We start from the raw sequence: 16,846 nt of genomic DNA on the forward strand, positions 1-16,846 counted from the left end.
GATTTGTGGGATTTGGGCTCCTGCTGCCCCTCGGGATGAGGATCCAGGCTGGTAACTTCTCCCAGCACCAGCAGGATCCAAACTGGGCCAACTGGTGTGGAGGGGATGGGGCAGGGCAGGATTTTGGGCAGGGTTTGGTGGATTTTGGGCAGGATTTTGGGCAGGATTTGGTGGATTTTGGGCAGGATTTTGGGCAGAATTTGGTGGATTTTGGGCAGGATTTTGGGCAGGATTTGGTGGATTTTGGGCAGGATTTTGGGCAGAATTTGGTGGATTTTGGGCGGGATTTTAGGCAGGATTTGGTGATTTTGGGCAGGGTTTTGGGCGGGATTTTGTGCAATTTCGTGTCCCTACAATGAAAAGTGAAGCCTTGAGCTCCCGCTCCGGTGGCAATTGTCACCTCCAGGCCGGGCTGGGGAAGGGTGGCACTGCCACTGCCACCTCCCCGTGCCACCCACAGCACACATCTCCCAGAAAGGGGCTCTCGGCAGCCCCAAAACCGGCAGAATCTCACAAGGTTTGGCAAAGGAGCGAGTCTGTCTGTCCCAGAGCCCAGCTGGAATCGTCCCCGCGTGTTGGGGCGGCGCAGGCAGCGAGGGGACAGCAGGGGACACTGCAGGTGACACCGGCCCCAGGGGGGAAGCAGAGAATTCCAGCACGGCTCCAGCAGGAGAGAACCCCTCCCAAAAAAGGCTGAATTCAACATCACGCAAACAACAACCTGATCTCATCCTCCTTTGCCCAAACCTCCAGGGCGCACAAATCCATGGATTCCTGCAGTTCCCATGAAGTCTCCAAAGGGGCCCCTGCAGGGCTGGAGCAGAGCTCTGGGGAGGGAGCCCCAGATTCCAGCAGGGAGAATTCCTCTATCTTTGGTCTGCCTAGAAGAGAGACACCAGGGAGGCCCCAGCTCTCCCCCAGCCCCGCCCGGGGCCGTCCCAGCGCTCCCTCCCTGCCCCGGAGCACAAAAGCTCGCAAGGATTTGCAGTCTAGAGCTCATTCTTTAATCGAACGGAGGAAAAAAAATAAAAATAAAAAATAAAAATAAACCTGGAAGAAAACCACCAAAACAAACAAAAAAAAAACAAAAAAAAAAAACCAAAAAAAAACCAAAAAAAAAAAAAAAAAACCCAAAAAAAAAAAAACCAAAACCAAAACAAAAAAAAAATAATAAACCCCAACCAGTGCAGTGTTGTCCAAAAAACCCCAAAAACAACCTGATTGCCACATGCCAGGAAGTACCTTTGTCCGAGAGGAGCCTGTCCCGAGCTGGGCTCTGTCTGTTTTGGGAATTCTCCTCGGGGCGGATGGAGGCGGGGACGAAGGCGGGGATGAGGAGGAGGAGGAGGAGGAGGAGGAGGAGGAGGAGGAGGCGCGGGCGCGGCTCTCCCGCCCCGGCCCGGCTGTGCCGCAGTCCCGGGCCGGGCCGGGCCGCGCTAGGCGCGGGGGCAGCCCGGGGGCTCGGGCTCGGCCTCCGAGGAGCTGCTCTCCGAGTCCATGTCGGCGCTGTCCTGCTGCTGCTGCCGCTCCTGCAGCCGCGCCCGCAGCGCCTGCAGCCGCCCCAGCAGCGCCTGGTAATCGAAGTGGCCGCGCTTCTCCCCGAACGGGTCCTGGCAGCGGGGGAACACGGGATAGTGAGCGGGGAAACAGCGGGAGTGAGCGGGGAAACAACGGGAGTGAGGGGGGGAAACAACGGGAGTGAGGGGGAAACAACGGGAGTGAGCGGGGAAACAACGGGAGTGAGCGGGAAACAACGGGAGTGAGGGGGGAACAGCGGGAGTGAGCGGGGAATGGGGGAAAACAGACGGGAGTGAGGGTGGGGGGCTCTGGGAGAAGGGATGGGGAGAATTCCACAGGGAAATCCCAGCCTGGGGGGAGAGGGTCCTGAAATTCCATTGGGAAGGATCCTGGAACTCGCCCTGAACAGGATCCTGTAATTCCACTGGGAAGGATCCTGTAATTCCCCTGGACAGGATCCTGAAATTCCACTGGGAAGGATCCTGAAATTCCCCTGGACAGGATCCTGAAATTCCACTGGAAGGATCCTGAAATTCCCCTGGACAGGATCCTGAAATTCCACTGGGAAGGATCCTGGAACTCCCCCTGGACAAGATCCTGAAATTCCACTGGGAAGGATCCTGGAACTCCCCCTGGACAGGATCCTGAAATTCCCCCTGGACAGGATCCTGAAATTCCCTTTCGAGAGGATCCTTCAATTCCCCCTGGTGAACATCCCCATCCTGAAATTCCACTGGGAAGGATCCTGGAACTCCCTCTTGGAGAGGATGCTTGAACTCCTCCAGGACAAGATCCTGAAATTCCCCTGGACAGGATGCCTGAATTCCCCCTGGAGAGGATCCTGGAATTTCCCTGGAGAGGATCCTGAAATTCCTTCTGTCTCCTCAAATTCCCCCTGGGGAGGACCCTGAAACTCTCCCTGGAGAACATCCATCCTCGAATTCCCCCTGGAGAAGACCCCCATCCTGAAATTCCCATGGAGAGCATCCTGAAATTCCTTCTGTCTCCTCAAATTCCCCCCGGACAGGATCCTGAAATTCCCCCGGACAAGATTCTGAAACTCCCCCAGGAGAACGTGGATCCCGTCCCTGAATTCCCCCGGCGCTGCACATCTGTCCAGGCTCAGCCCCACGCCCAGCTGTGCCCAGCTGTGTCCCCAGCTGTGCCCCACACGTGGCCCTGTCCCCAGCCGTGTGTCCCCCTCACCTGCATGGTCTGGCCCTGCAGGTGCAGCCTCTCCTTGCAGACGCCCTCGTAGAAGTCAGGTACTCCATGAAGGATTTCTCCATGACGCCCCTGGGGACACAGGGGACACGGTCACCACGGCCCGAGGGGACACAGGGCACACAGGGGACACAGGGGACAAGGTCACCACGCCCATGGGGACACAGGGACACAGGGGACACAGGCACACGGTCACCATGGCCCATGGGGGACACAGGGGACACGGTCACCACAGCCCGAGGGGACAGAGCCTGGGGACCTGGCCACGGCAGCTGCGCTCCCCTCCCTCCTCCCAGGCATTTTCTGGGGATGTTTCCCCAGGATGTTTCGTCCTGCACATTCCCACACTCCCTGTGCAGGGCCCGCTCCCGGGAATTCGGGAATGACGGCTGGGAATGGATCCTGACGTCCCCTGGTCCCCCTGGAGCTGTCCCCCTGTCTGTCCCCGTGTCCCCGTGTCCGTCCGTACCGCAGGGGCTCGGGGCAGGGGCACTTTCCCTCCAGCATGTCACACACGGCCACGCGGATGGTCTCGTGCCGGATGCACTCGTTGTAGTTCTTGCTGTCCCCGGGGTGCCGCTCCTGGGGACACACAGGGTCAGGACAGGGCAGAGCCCAGTTCCAGGCTGGGATCCCCGTTAGTTCCAGGCTGGGATCCCCGTTAGTTCCAGGCTACAATCCCAGTTAATTCCAGGCTATAATCCCAGTTAATTCCAGGCTGGAATCCCAGCCAGTTTCAGTTTGCAATCCCAGTTCCAGGCTGGGTTCCCAGTCATTCCCAGCCTGCAATCCCAGTCAGTCCCAGGTTGTAATCCCAGTTCCATGCTGTAATTCCAGTTCCAGGCTGGGTTCCCAGTCAGTCCCAGCCTGCAATCCCAGTCAATCCCAGCCTGTGTCCCAGTTTGAGCCTGGGTTCCCAGTCAATCCCAGCCTGTATCCCAGTCTGTCCCAGGCTGTAATCCCAGTTCCAGGCTGCAATCCCAATCCCAATCCAGCCAGTCCCAGCCAGTCCCAGTGCCAGTGCCAGCCCAGCCTGACCTGCTCGAAGCCGGGCTCGTTGTGGTACGGGTTCTCTGTCATCAGCGACTGGATGGAGATCAGCACCGACGAGATGCTCTGCGCCGGGCTCCAGGCCGGGCCTGTCCACGTGCTGGGACAATTAACCGAGCCACTAATTAACCTAGAGCACCGTCCCCACCTCTGGCAGAGCCCAGAGACCTGGCGAGCACGGCTGGGCCTGACCCGGGAGCCAGACTTCCCCAGCACAGCCTAAACTGGGCTGTCCTTCTGTCCGTGCTCACTTGAGAGCAGAGCCCGAGCTCAGCCTTAGCCCAGGCCCAGCTCACCCCAGGACACCGAGGCAGACCCTAAGCCCAGCTCACCCCAGGATGCTGAGGCACCCCGTGCAGGCCCCGCTTAGCCCAGGATGCTGAGGCAGACCCTAAGCCCCGCTTACCCCAGGATGCTGAGGCAGACCTTGCCGTTGCGGTAGAAGTTGGGGTTGAACCTGACGGTGTTGTTGCCCGTGGTCATGAGCTTGACGCGGGGCGGGTGGATGGGGTAGTCGGGCGGGCAGCGGAACAGGAACAGGAAGAAGCCGCCCTCGTACGGGGTGTCGAAGGGGCCCGTGATCAGCGCGTGGATCTGCGGGGACAGCCCACACCTGCGGCGCTCCCGAACCCTGCATGGCTCCAGTGTTCCCAATCCTGCAGCGCTCCCAAACCCTCCAGCATTCCCCACACCTGCAGCATTCCCCACACCTGCGGCGTTCCCAAACCTCCAGCGCTCCCAAACCCTCCAGCATTCCCCACACCTGCGGCGTTCCTGAACCCTGCAGCGCTCCCAAACCCTGCACGGCTCAGTGTTCCCAAACCCTGCGGCATTCCCCACACCTGCGGCATTCCCAGATGCTCCAGAATTCCAAACCCTGCGGCGTTCCTGAATCCTGCAGCATCCCAAAGCCTGCGGCTCCCCAGCCCTGCGGCATTCCCTGATCCTCCAGAGTTCCCAGACCCTGCAGCATTCCCGAGCCCTGAGGGTCCCGAGCCCTGTGGCATTCCCAGACCTTCCACGGCTCCAGCATTCCCCAAACCCTCCAGGGCTCCCAAACCCTTTGGAGCTCCCAAGCCCTCCAGCACTCTGAAACTCTCCACGGTATTCCAGCATTCCCAGACCCTCCAGCGTTCCCAAACCTTCCAGCATTCCCCAAACTCCCCGGCATTCCCAAACACCCCAGCATTCCCGGATCCTCCAGCGTTCCAAAACACTCCAGCGTTCCCAAACTCTTTGGAGTTCCCAGACTCTCCACGGCTCCAGCATTACCAAGCCCTCCAGCATTCCCAGACCCTGCGGCATTCCCAAAGCCCTGGATCCCATCCCGGGCATCCAGACCCTGCCCAGGGCGATTCCAGCCGGGGTTTGGGGGCCCCCGAGGGCTCCTCACCTTGGTCATGTCGTGGGGGTCGGGCACCACGAACATCCCCGGGGGCGGCTCCTTGTAGATGGACATGATATCCCTGGGAAAGGGGAACGGGAATGAGCCGGGAATGGGCCGGGATGGGGCTGGATCGGGAGTTAAACCGGATTTAAACCGGGATTTAAACCGGGACTGGGGAGCTTTGGTCCCGGCTCTGGGTGAGATCCTTGAGCACAGCCCCAAAGGCGGCCCAGGCATGGAATCCTCGGGAATCCCGGCTGGAATCCTCGGGAATCATGGCTGGATTCTCAGGAATCCTGGCTGGAATTCTCGGGAATCATGACTGGGATTCTCAGGAATCCTGGCTGGAATTCTCGGGAATCATGACTGGGATTCTCGGGAATCACGACTGGAATCCTCGGGAATCATGACTGGGATTCTCGGGAATCCTGGCTGGATTTCCCCCCTGGAATCCTTGAGAATCCCCCTGGAATCCCTCCAGGAACTCTCCCCCCCTGGAGTTTCCCCACCTCCAGCACCAGGAACTCCAACAAAAATGAAAATCCAACGGAATTCCGGCCGTGAATTCCGCCGGGAGCTCCTGCCCGGTTCCCTCAGGTGAGGCAGGAGGGTTCACCTGTCCCTGCCCAGCCTTTCCCGGGATATTCCCGGGATATTCCCGGGAATCCTTCCCTTCTCCCCAGGCAGGGAATTTCAGGAGATCCTGGGCGGGAATTCCCTTGGACAGAGCTGCCCAAGGACCCTCCCAACCCAAACCTGTCCGGAAGAGCCCCGGGACACCGGGAAGGGCCGGGACCAGTCCCCGTGTCTGTCCCGGGACACCGGGAAGGGCCGGGACCAGTCCCCGTGTCTGTCCCGGGACACCGGGAAGGGCCGGGACCAGTCCCCGTGTCTGTCCCGGGACACCGGGAAGGGCCGGGACCAGTCCCCGAGTCTGTCCCGGGACACCGGCAGGGCGCGGCGCTGTCCCATGCCCGGTACGCGGTACCCGGTGCGGCGCAGGGCCCGTTACCGGCCGCGGGGCCGAGCCGAACGCCCGCGCCGCGCTCCGCGCCCGGGCCCCGCGCTGTCGGTGCCGCTGCCGGTTCCGGTGCCGGTCCCGGTTCCGCTCCGCTCACCGTTTGATCCGCAGCAGGCAGGCCGGGCTGGGCCGCTCGCTGTCCCAGTCGCCGCTGACCGTGGGGTCCCAGAAGGCGGAGTGCGTGAGGAGCGCGGCCCCCGCCGCCGCCGCCGCCATCGGGGCGCCGCCGCTACCGGGGGCCACGCCGGTGCCGGGCGCCGCGGCCGCGCCGAAGCCCGCGGCCGCCCAGAGCTCGGCGGGGATGAACACGCCGGGGGTGCCCGCGGAGCCGGCGGCGCTCGGGGAGCCGCTGCCGCCGCCGCCCGCCGCCAGCACCGCGGCCGGGGCCGGGGCCGCGTCCTCGGCCGCCGGGCTCTCCGCCATTGCGGCCTCGGCCCGCGCCGCTTCCGGGACTCCGCACCACCGAGGCGCGCGGCCAGAGCGGCCCCGCGCCGCCCACGCTCCCCCGCCCCCGGCACCACCGAGCGGCGGCGGGAGCGGCTCCTCCGCAGGGGGGGCGGGCAGGGAGGCACGGACACAGCGCCCCCTGGCGGGCGGGAGGGGGAAACGGGAACTCGGGGAATTCGGGGTTTTGGGGAATTTGGAGAATTCGGGGTTTTGGGGGGACGGCGGGATTATGGGAGCAAAAAGGGTGGGAAGATCCTCCGGGATCGGCACTGGCCGGGGAACGGGCACGGCCCCGGGGCTGCCGGAGCTCCAGGAGCGGTTGGACGAGGCTCAGAGTTACAGCAGGGTGGGACTGGGGAGGGTCCGGCAGGGCCGGGAGCTGGACGGGATCACCCCGCTGGATCCGTTCCCGTTTGGGATATTCCCTGGGATGCGATGATCCCGCTGGATCCTTTCCCTCTCGCTGGTTCCAGGATCACCACTGCACACCGTGTCCCCAAGTGTCACCTCTCCTCGGGCTTTCGGCCCCTCCAGGGGCCCGGGCAGCTGTGCCAGGGCTGCATCCCATCCCGGGGACACCGGGAACTGTGTATCCCGGGAATTGTGCATCGCAGGAATTGTGTATCCCATTCCCGGGAATTGTGTATCCCGGGAATTGTGTATCCCGTTCCCGGAGGATTACTGTAACCCAGCCCAGGTAACAGTGTTGTTGTTGTTGTTGCTGTTGCTGCTCTGGAACCATTCCAACCGGGGAATTGTCCCTCTCCCAGTCCCTCCCGTCTCCACAGCCAAACCCTCCTCCAAACCCCGGAAATTCTTGAGTGACTTCTCCTCAGACCCTCCAGGAATTCCATCCATCCCTGTGCCCTGTTCCCAGCAACGTCCCCAGGAATGTCCCCAAACAGAGCCACCACTCCCCGTGTCCCATTCCCATTCCCGTGTCCCCATTCCCAGCAAGGTCGCAGCCGCTGCCCCAGGCTCTGGGCCCAGCAGCGGCCGCTGCGTTAATTAATTTAATTACTCCAAGCGGGTAATGAGCCAAGCTCCCTCCGGGCTCCCTTTCCTCCCAGGCGCGGTTGCCTCTCCCAAAATCCCAAAGGGAATTGGGGTGGGAATTCAGCTCAGCCTCTCCCAAAATCCCAAAGGGGAATTGGGGTGGGAATTCAGCTCAGCCTCTCCCAAAATCCCAAAGGGGAATTGGGGTGGGAATTCAGCTCAGCCTCTCCCAAAATCCCAAAGGGGATTGGGGACACCCCAGGAATTCATAGGAATTCTCCCCAATATCCACCCCAACGTCTCCTCATGGAGCTTGGTTTGCCCAGGACCCAGATTTGGGGCGATTTCTGCAGATTTGAGTCGACTCCACCTTCGCTTTCCACTCCTCAGTTGGGATTTTCCTCCCCGAATTTCCCCCAGAAGGTGAAAAATAAGGGCAAAAAAAAAGCCCAGAACAGGGAATTCCATAAAGAAATCCGTGGTTTCCTCTGGGAATTCCATCCCAGCCCCGAAACCCAACCTCTGCTTTCTCAGAGGGCCCAGATTTGGGGGGATTTCTGCAGATTTCAGTTGACTTCATCTTCATTTTCCTCTCTTCCCATTCCCACCCCAGAGCCGGGATTTTCCACCCCAAACCTCCCCCAGAGGGTGCAGAACAAAGGCAAAAAAGCCCCAAAACAGGGAATTCCGTAGAGAAACCTGTGGGTTCCTCTGGGAATTCCATCCCAACCCCCAACCCCAACCTCTGCTTTCCCAGATTTGGGGAGATTTTTTTTTTACAGATTTAACTCCACCTTCCCACTCCCACCCCACAGCCGGGATCTTCCACCCCGAACGTTTCCCCCCGGAAAGCGAAAAAACAAAGGCAAGAAAGGCCCCAAAACTGGGAATTCCGTAGAGAAATCCGTGGTTTACTGGCAGGAGAGCGGGAGCAGCAGCAGGGGCTGTCCCCAGGGATGTCACATGGCGAAGAGGATGAGGAATGCCACCATCAGACAGAAGAGCCCCATGGCCTCGGACAGCGCGAAGCCCAGGATGGCGTACGAGAAGAGCTGCTGCTTCAGGGACGGGTTCCTGGGAATGGGAACAGAGTGAGAAAAATGGGAAAATGAGAATGGGGAATGGGGGAGAAGAGCTGCTGCTTCAGGGACGGGTTCCTGGAGTGGGAACAGAGTGAGAAAAATGGGAATGGGAATATGGAAATGGGGAAATGGGGATGGGAAAATGGGGATGGGAAAATGGGAATGGGGATGGGGGAGAAGAGCTGCTGCTTCAGGGACGGGTTCCTGGGAATGGGAACAGAGTGAGAAAAATGGGAATGGGAATGGGGAAATGGGGATGGGGGAGAAGAGCTGCTGCTTCAGGGACGGGTTCCTGGGAATGGGAATAGAGAAAAAATGGGAATGGGAATGGGGAAATGGGGATGGGGGAGAGGAGTTGCTGCTTCAGGGACGGGTTCCTGGGAATGGGAATAGAGAAAAAATGGGAATGGGAATGGGGAAATGGGGAAATGGGGAAATGGGGATGGGAAAATGGGGATGGGAAAATGGGGATGGGAAAATGGGGATGGGAAAATGGGAATGGGAATGGGGAGAAGAGCTGCTGCTTCAGGGACGGGTTCCTGGAAATGGGAACAGAGCGAGAAAAATGGGAATGGGAATGGGAAAATGGGAATGGGAATATGGGGATGGGAATGGGGGAGAAGAGCTGCTGCTTCAGAGAGGGGCTCCTGAAAATGGGAATAGAGTGAGAAAAATGGGAATGGGGAAATGGGGAAATGGGGAAATGGGAATGGGAAAATGGGAATGGGAAAATGGGAATAGGGAATGGGGATGGGAATATGGGGATGGGGATGGGGGAGAAGAGCTGCTGCTTCAGGGACAGGTTCCTGAAAATGGGAACAGAGCGAGAAAAATGGGAATGGGAAAATGGGGAAATGGGAAATGGGAATGGGGGAGAAGAGCTGCTGCTTCAGAGAGGGGTTCCTGAAAATGGGAATGGGAAATGGGGTGAGAAAAAATGGAAATGGGAATGGGGAAATGGGGGAGAAGAGCTGCTGCTTCAGGGACGGGCTCCTGGAAATGGGAATAGGGTGAGAATGAGGATGGGAAAATGGGAAATGGGAAAATGGGAAATGGGCAAATGGAAATGGGGAATGGGAACGGGAAAAGGAGCGAGAACGGGAATGGGGAAGGGGGAACAGGGCAATGGGGAGTGGAAATGGGAATGGGAACGATGCCCCAAACCAGGGAACGACACCAGGAAATCTCTTCCAATTCCTTCCAGGGCCAGCAGAGCTCCAGAGGGAAGGTGGCAATCAGTTGGAGGGTGCGTTCACACAATCAGCAGAGTCACGGATTCATTTGATAGAATAATTAATTATATTTTTGAATATTTAATTAATTATATTTTGAATATTTAATTAATTTTTATCTTTTAATATTTAATTAATTTTATTTTTAATATTATTGGATTATTTTAATTGAATATTTAACTGAATATCAGTGGATTATTTTAAGAGAAGAATCATTTTAACAGAACGGATTACCATAACAAAATAATTATTTTAATAGAATAATGAGATTATTTTAACAGAATAGATTATGTTGAGATAATAACACTGTCCTATTAGAATAGCTGTTTTAAGAGAGTGCATTGTTTTTAAAAGAACAGCGGATTCTGTTTAGGAGAAGAATGGATCATTTAAATAAATGGATTATTTTAAGAGGAAAATTGATTGTTTTAATATAATGTATTAATTTAATAGAATAATGGGGGTTTTTTTAAGAGAAGAGGGGATAATTTTTAGGGGAATGGGGGATTAATTTTCAAGGGAATGGGGACCATTTTAAAGAACCATTTTTAGGGGAACGGGGGATGAATTTTTAAGGGAATGCTGCACCACACACCCATTGACATCCCGAGCCCTTAACACCCATCCTGTTCCACACACCCACACAGAGCCGGCCCCAAAATCCTGGGGAATGGCCCCAAACCCCAGGGAATGGCCCCAAATCCTGGGGAATGCCCCTAAATCCCGGGGAATGGCCCCAAACCCCGGGGAATGGCCCCAAATCCCAGGGAATGGCCCCAAACCCCAGGGAATGGCCCCAAATCCTGGGGAATGGCCCCAAACCCCGGGGAATGGCCCCAAATCCCGGGGAATGGCCCCAAATCCTGGTTCTGGGGGCAGTCCCACCTGGCATATCCAATGATGAGGCTCCCGAACACGGGGCTGATGCTCTGTCCCCCTGTCTGTCCCTGTCTGTCCCTGTCCCCCTGTCTATCCCTATACCTGGCATATCCAATGATGAGGCTCCCGAACACGGTGCCCATCCCCTGTCCCCCTGTCTGTCCCCCTACCTGTGTCCCACCTGGCGTATCCGATGATGAGGCTCCTGAACACAGTGCCCATCCCCTGTCCCCATCCCCTGTCCCTCTGTCTGTCCCCCTGTCTGTCCCCGTACCTGGCGTATCCGATGATGAGGCTCCCGAACACGGTGCCGATCCCCGCCCCCGAGCCCGCCACGCCCACGGTGGCGGCGCCGGCCCCGATGAACTTGGCGGCCGTGTCGATGTCCCGGGAGAGCGGCGAGCTGCGGAACTGCCGCCGGGGCTGCGGCGCGGCCAGCGACACCTGCGGGACACACGGGGGACAGCCATGGGGACACGGGGACAGCCATGGGGACAACCAGGGACACGGGGACAGGGACAGCGGCGAGCTGCGGGACTGCCGCACGGCCAGCGACACCTGCGGGACACGGGGGCAGCTCGGGGACACGACAGGGACGGGCAGGGACAGCTCGGGGACATGGGGACACGACAGGGGCTGGCACTTAGCATGGGAATGGGGGCGCCAGTCCTACCCAACAGCATGAGGATGAGGATGAGGACAGGAATGAGGATGGAAGATGAAGGATGAAGGATGGGGATGAGGCTGCCTCACCTGCGCGCTCTCCTCAGGCCTGCTGAACACAGCCACGGACACGGGCCTGGCCAGAGCCCTGGAGCAGCAGCGGAACTGCAGGGACAGCACAGGGACAGCTGGGGACACCTGGGGACACGGGGACAGCCCGGCCCAACCACCCCCAAACCCCAACCCAAACCCTGCAGCCGCTCCCTGCCAGCACAGCTCAGCATTCCCAACCCTCAGGAGACCCTCGAGTGTTTTATGGAGCGCTGAACCCCCCCTAAAACACCCCAAAATCGGACAATGAAGGGTTATCAATGCAGGTGTTTTATTGAGCACTGAAACCCCCCTAAAACACCCCAAAATTGGCCAATGAGGGGTTATCAATGCAGGTGTTCTATGGAGCGCCGAAACCCCCCTAAAACACCCCAAAATTGGCCAATATAGGGTTATCAATGCAGGTGTTTCATGGAGCGCTGAACCCCCCTAAAACACCCCAAAATTGGACAATGAAGGTTTATCAATGCAGGTGTTTTATTGAGCACTGAAACCCCCCTAAAACACCCCAAAATTGGCCAATATAGGGTTATCAATGCAGGTGTTTCATGGAGCGCTGAACCCCCCCTAAAACACCCCAAAATTGGACAATGAAGGTTTATCAATGCAGGTGTTTTATTGAGCACTGAAACCCCCCTAAAACACCCCAAAATTGGCCAATGAGGGGTTATCAATGCAGGTGTTTTATTGAGCACTGAAACCCCCCTAAAACACCCCAAAATTGGCCAATGAAGGTTTATCAATGCAGGTGTTTCTGTCCCAGCCCCCTGGACCAACCCCACACCCCCCAGGCCGAGCACGGCCAGGTGCCAGCCCCAGAAATCCCATTATTCCCATTTTCCCCCCCATTTTCTCCCAGAAAAAAAAAAAAAAAAAAAAAGGGGGATTCCAGAGCCACCCAAGGGAACCCTGCTCTGGTGCTGCTGCTCCCAGCCCCGGGGCTGAGCTCGGTGCCAGCCACTCACACGTGTCACCAGAGGTCACCTTGTCCCCTCCCTCCCTGCTCAGAGCCAGGCTGGGACCGCCCGGATCCAGCTCAGACAGGGGAGGAACCCCCAATTCCCCAAATCCCCAATTCCCCAATTCCCAAATTCCCCAATTCCCAAATTCCCCAATTCCCAATTCCTGCCAGGGCAGCACCTACCAGCGCTGGGGAGCCGAGGAGAGCCACGGGAGCCTGCATGGTGCTGGATCTGCCACAGAAAAATGCAGAAATTGTAAATAAACTTAAACAAAAACAACGGGATGGATTGCCGGTGCTGCTGTGACCAGGCCACCCCTGTCCCCAGCCCGGGGCACTGTCCCCAAGGTTGTGTCCCCAGGGCTTTGTCCCACTGACCCCGCTGTGTCCCCGGGGCTTTAACCCCGCTGTGTCCCCAAGGTTTTACCCCATTTTGTCCCCAAGGTTTTAACCCCACCATGTCCCGAACTGTCTCCAAGGATTTAACCCCATTGTGTCCCCAGTGTCCCCAAGGTTTTAACCCCATTGTGTCCTCGGGGCTTTAACTCCATTGTGTCCCCAAGGTTTTAACCCCACCATGTCCCGAACTGTCTCCAAGGTTTTAACCCCATTGTGTCCCCAAGGTTTTGACTCACCATGTCCCCAAGGATTTAACCCCTCCGTGTCCCGACTTGTCCCCACCCTGTCCCCAAGGTTTTAACCCCACCCTGTCCGCACCGCGTCCCCGAGGCTTTAACCCCCGTGTCCCCGAGGCTTTAACCTCCCCGTCCCCTCCGTGTCCCCGGCTGTCCCTCCGCCCTCACCCGGCCTCGTGTCCTTCCCGTTAATCCCCCGCTCGGTGCCTGTCCCGGTCGGCTCCTCCCGCCCTCCCTCCCACACCAGCGCCCTCACAACCCCCGAGGGCAGCGCAGGCCCCACCGCCCGCCGGGCAGCGAAGGGCACGACCCCAGCGAGCACCGGCCGGTCCCGCAGCCCTGCCCAGCAGCCCCGGGAGCCGCGGCAGCCCCGGGATGGGCGGGCAGGGCCGGGCCGGGTCCCACCTGCGCGGGGTCCGCTCGGGCCGGCGGCGGCGGCGGCTCTGTGGGCAGCGTCACCTTGGCCGTGTCCCCCCCGGCGTCCTCCGCGCCCATTGGCTGCCGCCGCGCGCGCGCGCCCGCGCCCGCCCTCCCCATTGGCCGGGCGCCGAGGAAACCCCGCCTCCCCGCATCCGGGCATGGGGGGAAGGAGGAGGGTGGGGAAGGGCGGGGATGAGGGTAGTGATTGGTGGGTTGAGGGCGGTGGCGGTCGGTGATTGGGTGAGGCAGGTGTCAATCTGGCGGTGGGCGGGAAGGGGCGGGGCCAGTGCCGTGAGGGAGGGATTGGGGTGAGGAGAGAGTTTGTGGGGTTAAAAGGTTTTTTTTTGTGTTAAAAAGGGTTAGTGGGGTCAGAGAGTGTTTGTGGGGTCAGAGAGTGTTTGTGGGGTCAGAGAGTGTTTGTGGGGTTAAAAAGAGGATGTGTGGGACCAGAAATATTCTGTGGGATCTGGGAAGGTTTTTTGGGATCAGAGAAGGTTCTGTAGGACCAGGCAGGGTTCTGTGGGGTCAGAAACGTCGCATTTCAGCTCGGGATTAAACTCCTTTATTTTTATATAATAACTCCTGTATTATTATTACTATTTGTCATTTTTGTTATTATTTCTCCTTTATTTCACCACCTGCTCCTCCCGCCGTGCCTGTGGGAATTCCATGGAAATCCTGGAGCTACGCGGCCCTGCTAGGGAAAAAAAGCCCAAAATTCCTAAAAATTCCCCTCAAGGCTTCTTTGGGAATGTGATCACAAAAAAACCCTTAAATTTGGGGGGATTTTTGGGATTTCGGGGACTCACGTGGCCCTGCAGAACTCGCCCGACAGCAGCCACGTCAGGAATTCCTGCTCCCAAAATTCCCTCAGGCCCTCGGAGCCTTCCAGAGCTGGAAAACTGCAAAAAAATATTTTTAAAATTTTAATTTATATTTAGAAATACTTATTTTAAAATAAGTATTTTGAAATTTAATTATCTGAAAACAGAATTAAAGGGGAAAAAATTCCTGGTTTAGCATCTCCTTCTCTCAGTCCTACATTCAATTTTAATATTTTCTTGCTGGGATAAAGACCCCAAAAAGTTGGATTTCGTCTGGAAATGGGGAAATTCTTTGGGTTTTGGGAATGCTGGGATGGGGTTTTCTGAGGGTTTGGCCCCAAAATCCTCAGGGAACCCCAAAATCGGCTCCTGTCCCCCACCCCAAACCCTCATTTCTGGAGGTGTTTTTATGGAAAAGTGTAAAAGTAACAAATATCCCCAATTTCCATAAAAATAACAGCAAAAAAATCCCCAAATTCTGTACAAAACACAACAGATCCTCCCCAGTTCCATTAAAAACCCCACAACACCCTGAAATTCTGTACAAAGCCCAACAAATCCCTGAATTCCATTAAACCAGTCCCAAAAATCCCTCACATTCCCATTAAAAACCCAACAAATCCCCCGAATTCCGTAAAAAACCTCCAAAAAGACCCCAGATTCTGCACAAATCCCCAAATTCCCATTAAAAACCCAACAAATCCCTGAATTCCATTAAAAAAAAAACCCTTCAAAAATAACCCAAACTTCCATTAAAAACCCGACTGCTCCCCCAAGTTCCATATAGAGAAACCCCAAAAATAGCCTAAATTTCCTTTTAAAAAACCACCAAAAATAGCCAAAATTTCCATTAAAAAACCCCAAATTCCCATAAAAACCCCAAATCCCGGCCTCACCTCTGCCTGTCCCGGTTTTTCCAGAGCCACCCCAGGAACGCTTTGGCTCCCGGGGTCCCCAAATCCGAATTTTCCCCATCCCCGGCCCCTTTTGGGGTCTCCGCCTCCCTCCTGAGCAGCTCCGCGCCGTCACTGGGACAGGGAAAAGTGGGGAAAACGGGAAAATTCCCGAAATGATCCCAAAAATCCAGCAGAGGGTGCCAGGATCCCGCTGTGGCGGAAATCCCGGAGGGAGGGATGGGAATGGGGATTTGGGGGAAAAATGGGGAAAAAATGGGAAAATCCCGATGGCAAAGAGGGGGAAACAGGGAATTGGGAATTTTGGGAGGTTGGGGATTCAGGGATTCGGGAATTGGGGAATTGGGGAATTTGAGGAATTGGGGGTTTGGGAAATTGGGAATTGCGGAATTTGGGGATTCTGGAATTGGGGAATTTGAGGAATTGGGGGTTTGGGAATTTGGGGAATTGGGGGTTTGGGAATTTGGGAATTGCGGAATTTGGGGATCCTGGAATTGGGGAATTTGAGGAGTTGGGGGTTTGGGAATTTGGGTGTTCTGGAGTTGGGGAATTTGGGGAATTGGGGATTCAGGAATCTGGGAGTTGGGGAAATGAGGAAATTGGGGAAATTGGGAGTTAGGGAATTTGGAATTCGGGGGATTGGGGAATGTGGGAATTGAGGAATTGGGGGATTCAGGAATTGGGGATTTGAGGAAATTGGGAATTGGGGAGTTTGGGAATTGGTAAATTGGGAATTCGGGAATTGGAGAATTTAGGAATTTGGGAGTTTGGGGAATTGGGAAAATTGGGGGTTCTGGAACTGGGGAATTGGGGAGTTTGGGAATTGGGGAATTTGGGAATTCAGGTATGTGGGAATTGAGGATTCAGGAATCCAAGAATTCGGGAATCGAGGAATTGGGGGCTGCTGGGAATTTGGAAATTGTGGATTTGGGAATTGGGGAATTCGGGAATTCAAGAATAGGGGAATTCAGGGATTTGGGAATTGTGGAATCGGAGAATTTGGGAATCCAGGAACTGGGGAGCTCACTGGCTTTTCTTCTCGCGCCGGGCCAGCAGCCACTCCACAAAGTTCTTGCGCAGCACGTGGTCCATGGTGCGGCTGTAATCGCTGGCCAGGGTGGCCTCGGAGTAACGGCGGGACAGACGGACAGCGGGGACAGACGGGCTGACACTGGGACACACGGACAGAGGGGTCAGGGGGACAGCAGGGACAGATGGACAGCGGGGACACACGGACAGCAGGGACAGACGGGCTGCCGCTGGGACAGACGGACAGCGGGGTCAGGGGGACAGCAGGGACAGATGGACAGCGGGGACACACGGACAGCAGGGACAGACGGGCTGCCGCTGGGACAGACGGACAGAGGGGTCAGGGGGACAGCAGGGACAGATGGACAGCCGGGTGAGGGGGATAGAGGGGACACAGGCTGGGACAGATGGACAGCGGGGACAGACGGGCTGCCACTGGGACACACGGACAGC

The 16,846-nt window shown here is 57.1% G+C and overlaps 2 protein-coding genes across 2 annotated transcripts; both read right to left on the bottom strand.

Annotated features, from left to right (window-relative positions):
• Nucleotides 1-1,401: 1,401 nt before the first annotated feature.
• On the bottom strand, nucleotides 1,402-6,623 carry UBE2Z (ubiquitin conjugating enzyme E2 Z). Its single transcript, XM_063178866.1, is given in 8 exon segments — nucleotides 1,402-1,610; nucleotides 2,725-2,783; nucleotides 2,786-2,814; nucleotides 3,212-3,324; nucleotides 3,781-3,892; nucleotides 4,199-4,386; nucleotides 5,186-5,258; nucleotides 6,298-6,623. Coding segments are annotated over 8 exon segments (1,074 nt in total). The 3' UTR covers nucleotides 1,402-1,436.
• Nucleotides 6,624-8,533: 1,910 nt separating this feature from the next.
• Nucleotides 8,534-13,704, bottom strand: LOC134430978 (ATP synthase F(0) complex subunit C1, mitochondrial-like). Its single transcript, XM_063178894.1, has 5 exons — nucleotides 13,612-13,704; nucleotides 12,755-12,803; nucleotides 11,590-11,664; nucleotides 11,111-11,280; nucleotides 8,534-8,717 (listed from the first exon to the last, which is right to left on the bottom strand). Exons 2-5 carry the CDS (start codon nucleotides 12,791-12,793, stop codon nucleotides 8,603-8,605), a joined length of 399 nt encoding a protein of 132 aa, XP_063034964.1. The 5' UTR covers nucleotides 12,794-12,803; nucleotides 13,612-13,704; the 3' UTR covers nucleotides 8,534-8,602.
• Between the last annotated feature and the right edge of the window lie 3,142 nt (nucleotides 13,705-16,846).

The sequence above is a fragment of the Melospiza melodia genome, chromosome 30, assembly GCF_035770615.1.
Source record: "Melospiza melodia melodia isolate bMelMel2 chromosome 30, bMelMel2.pri, whole genome shotgun sequence".
Taxonomy (NCBI): Eukaryota; Metazoa; Chordata; class Aves; order Passeriformes; family Passerellidae; genus Melospiza; species Melospiza melodia.

Excerpts from the sequence above, each read along its gene's own strand:
- LOC134430978 (XM_063178894.1), bottom strand. The coding sequence starts at position 12,793 with ATGCAGGCTCCCGTGGCTCTCCTCGGCTCCCCAGCGCTG. Across the intron at positions 11,281-11,589 it reads GGCCTGAGGAGAGCGCGCAG|GTGTCGCTGGCCGCGCCGCA; the intron begins GTGAGGCAGCCT and ends TGTGTCCCGCAG. Across the intron at positions 8,718-11,110 it reads CTCATCATCGGATACGCCAG|GAACCCGTCCCTGAAGCAGC; the intron begins GTACGGGGACAG and ends TCCCATTCCCAG.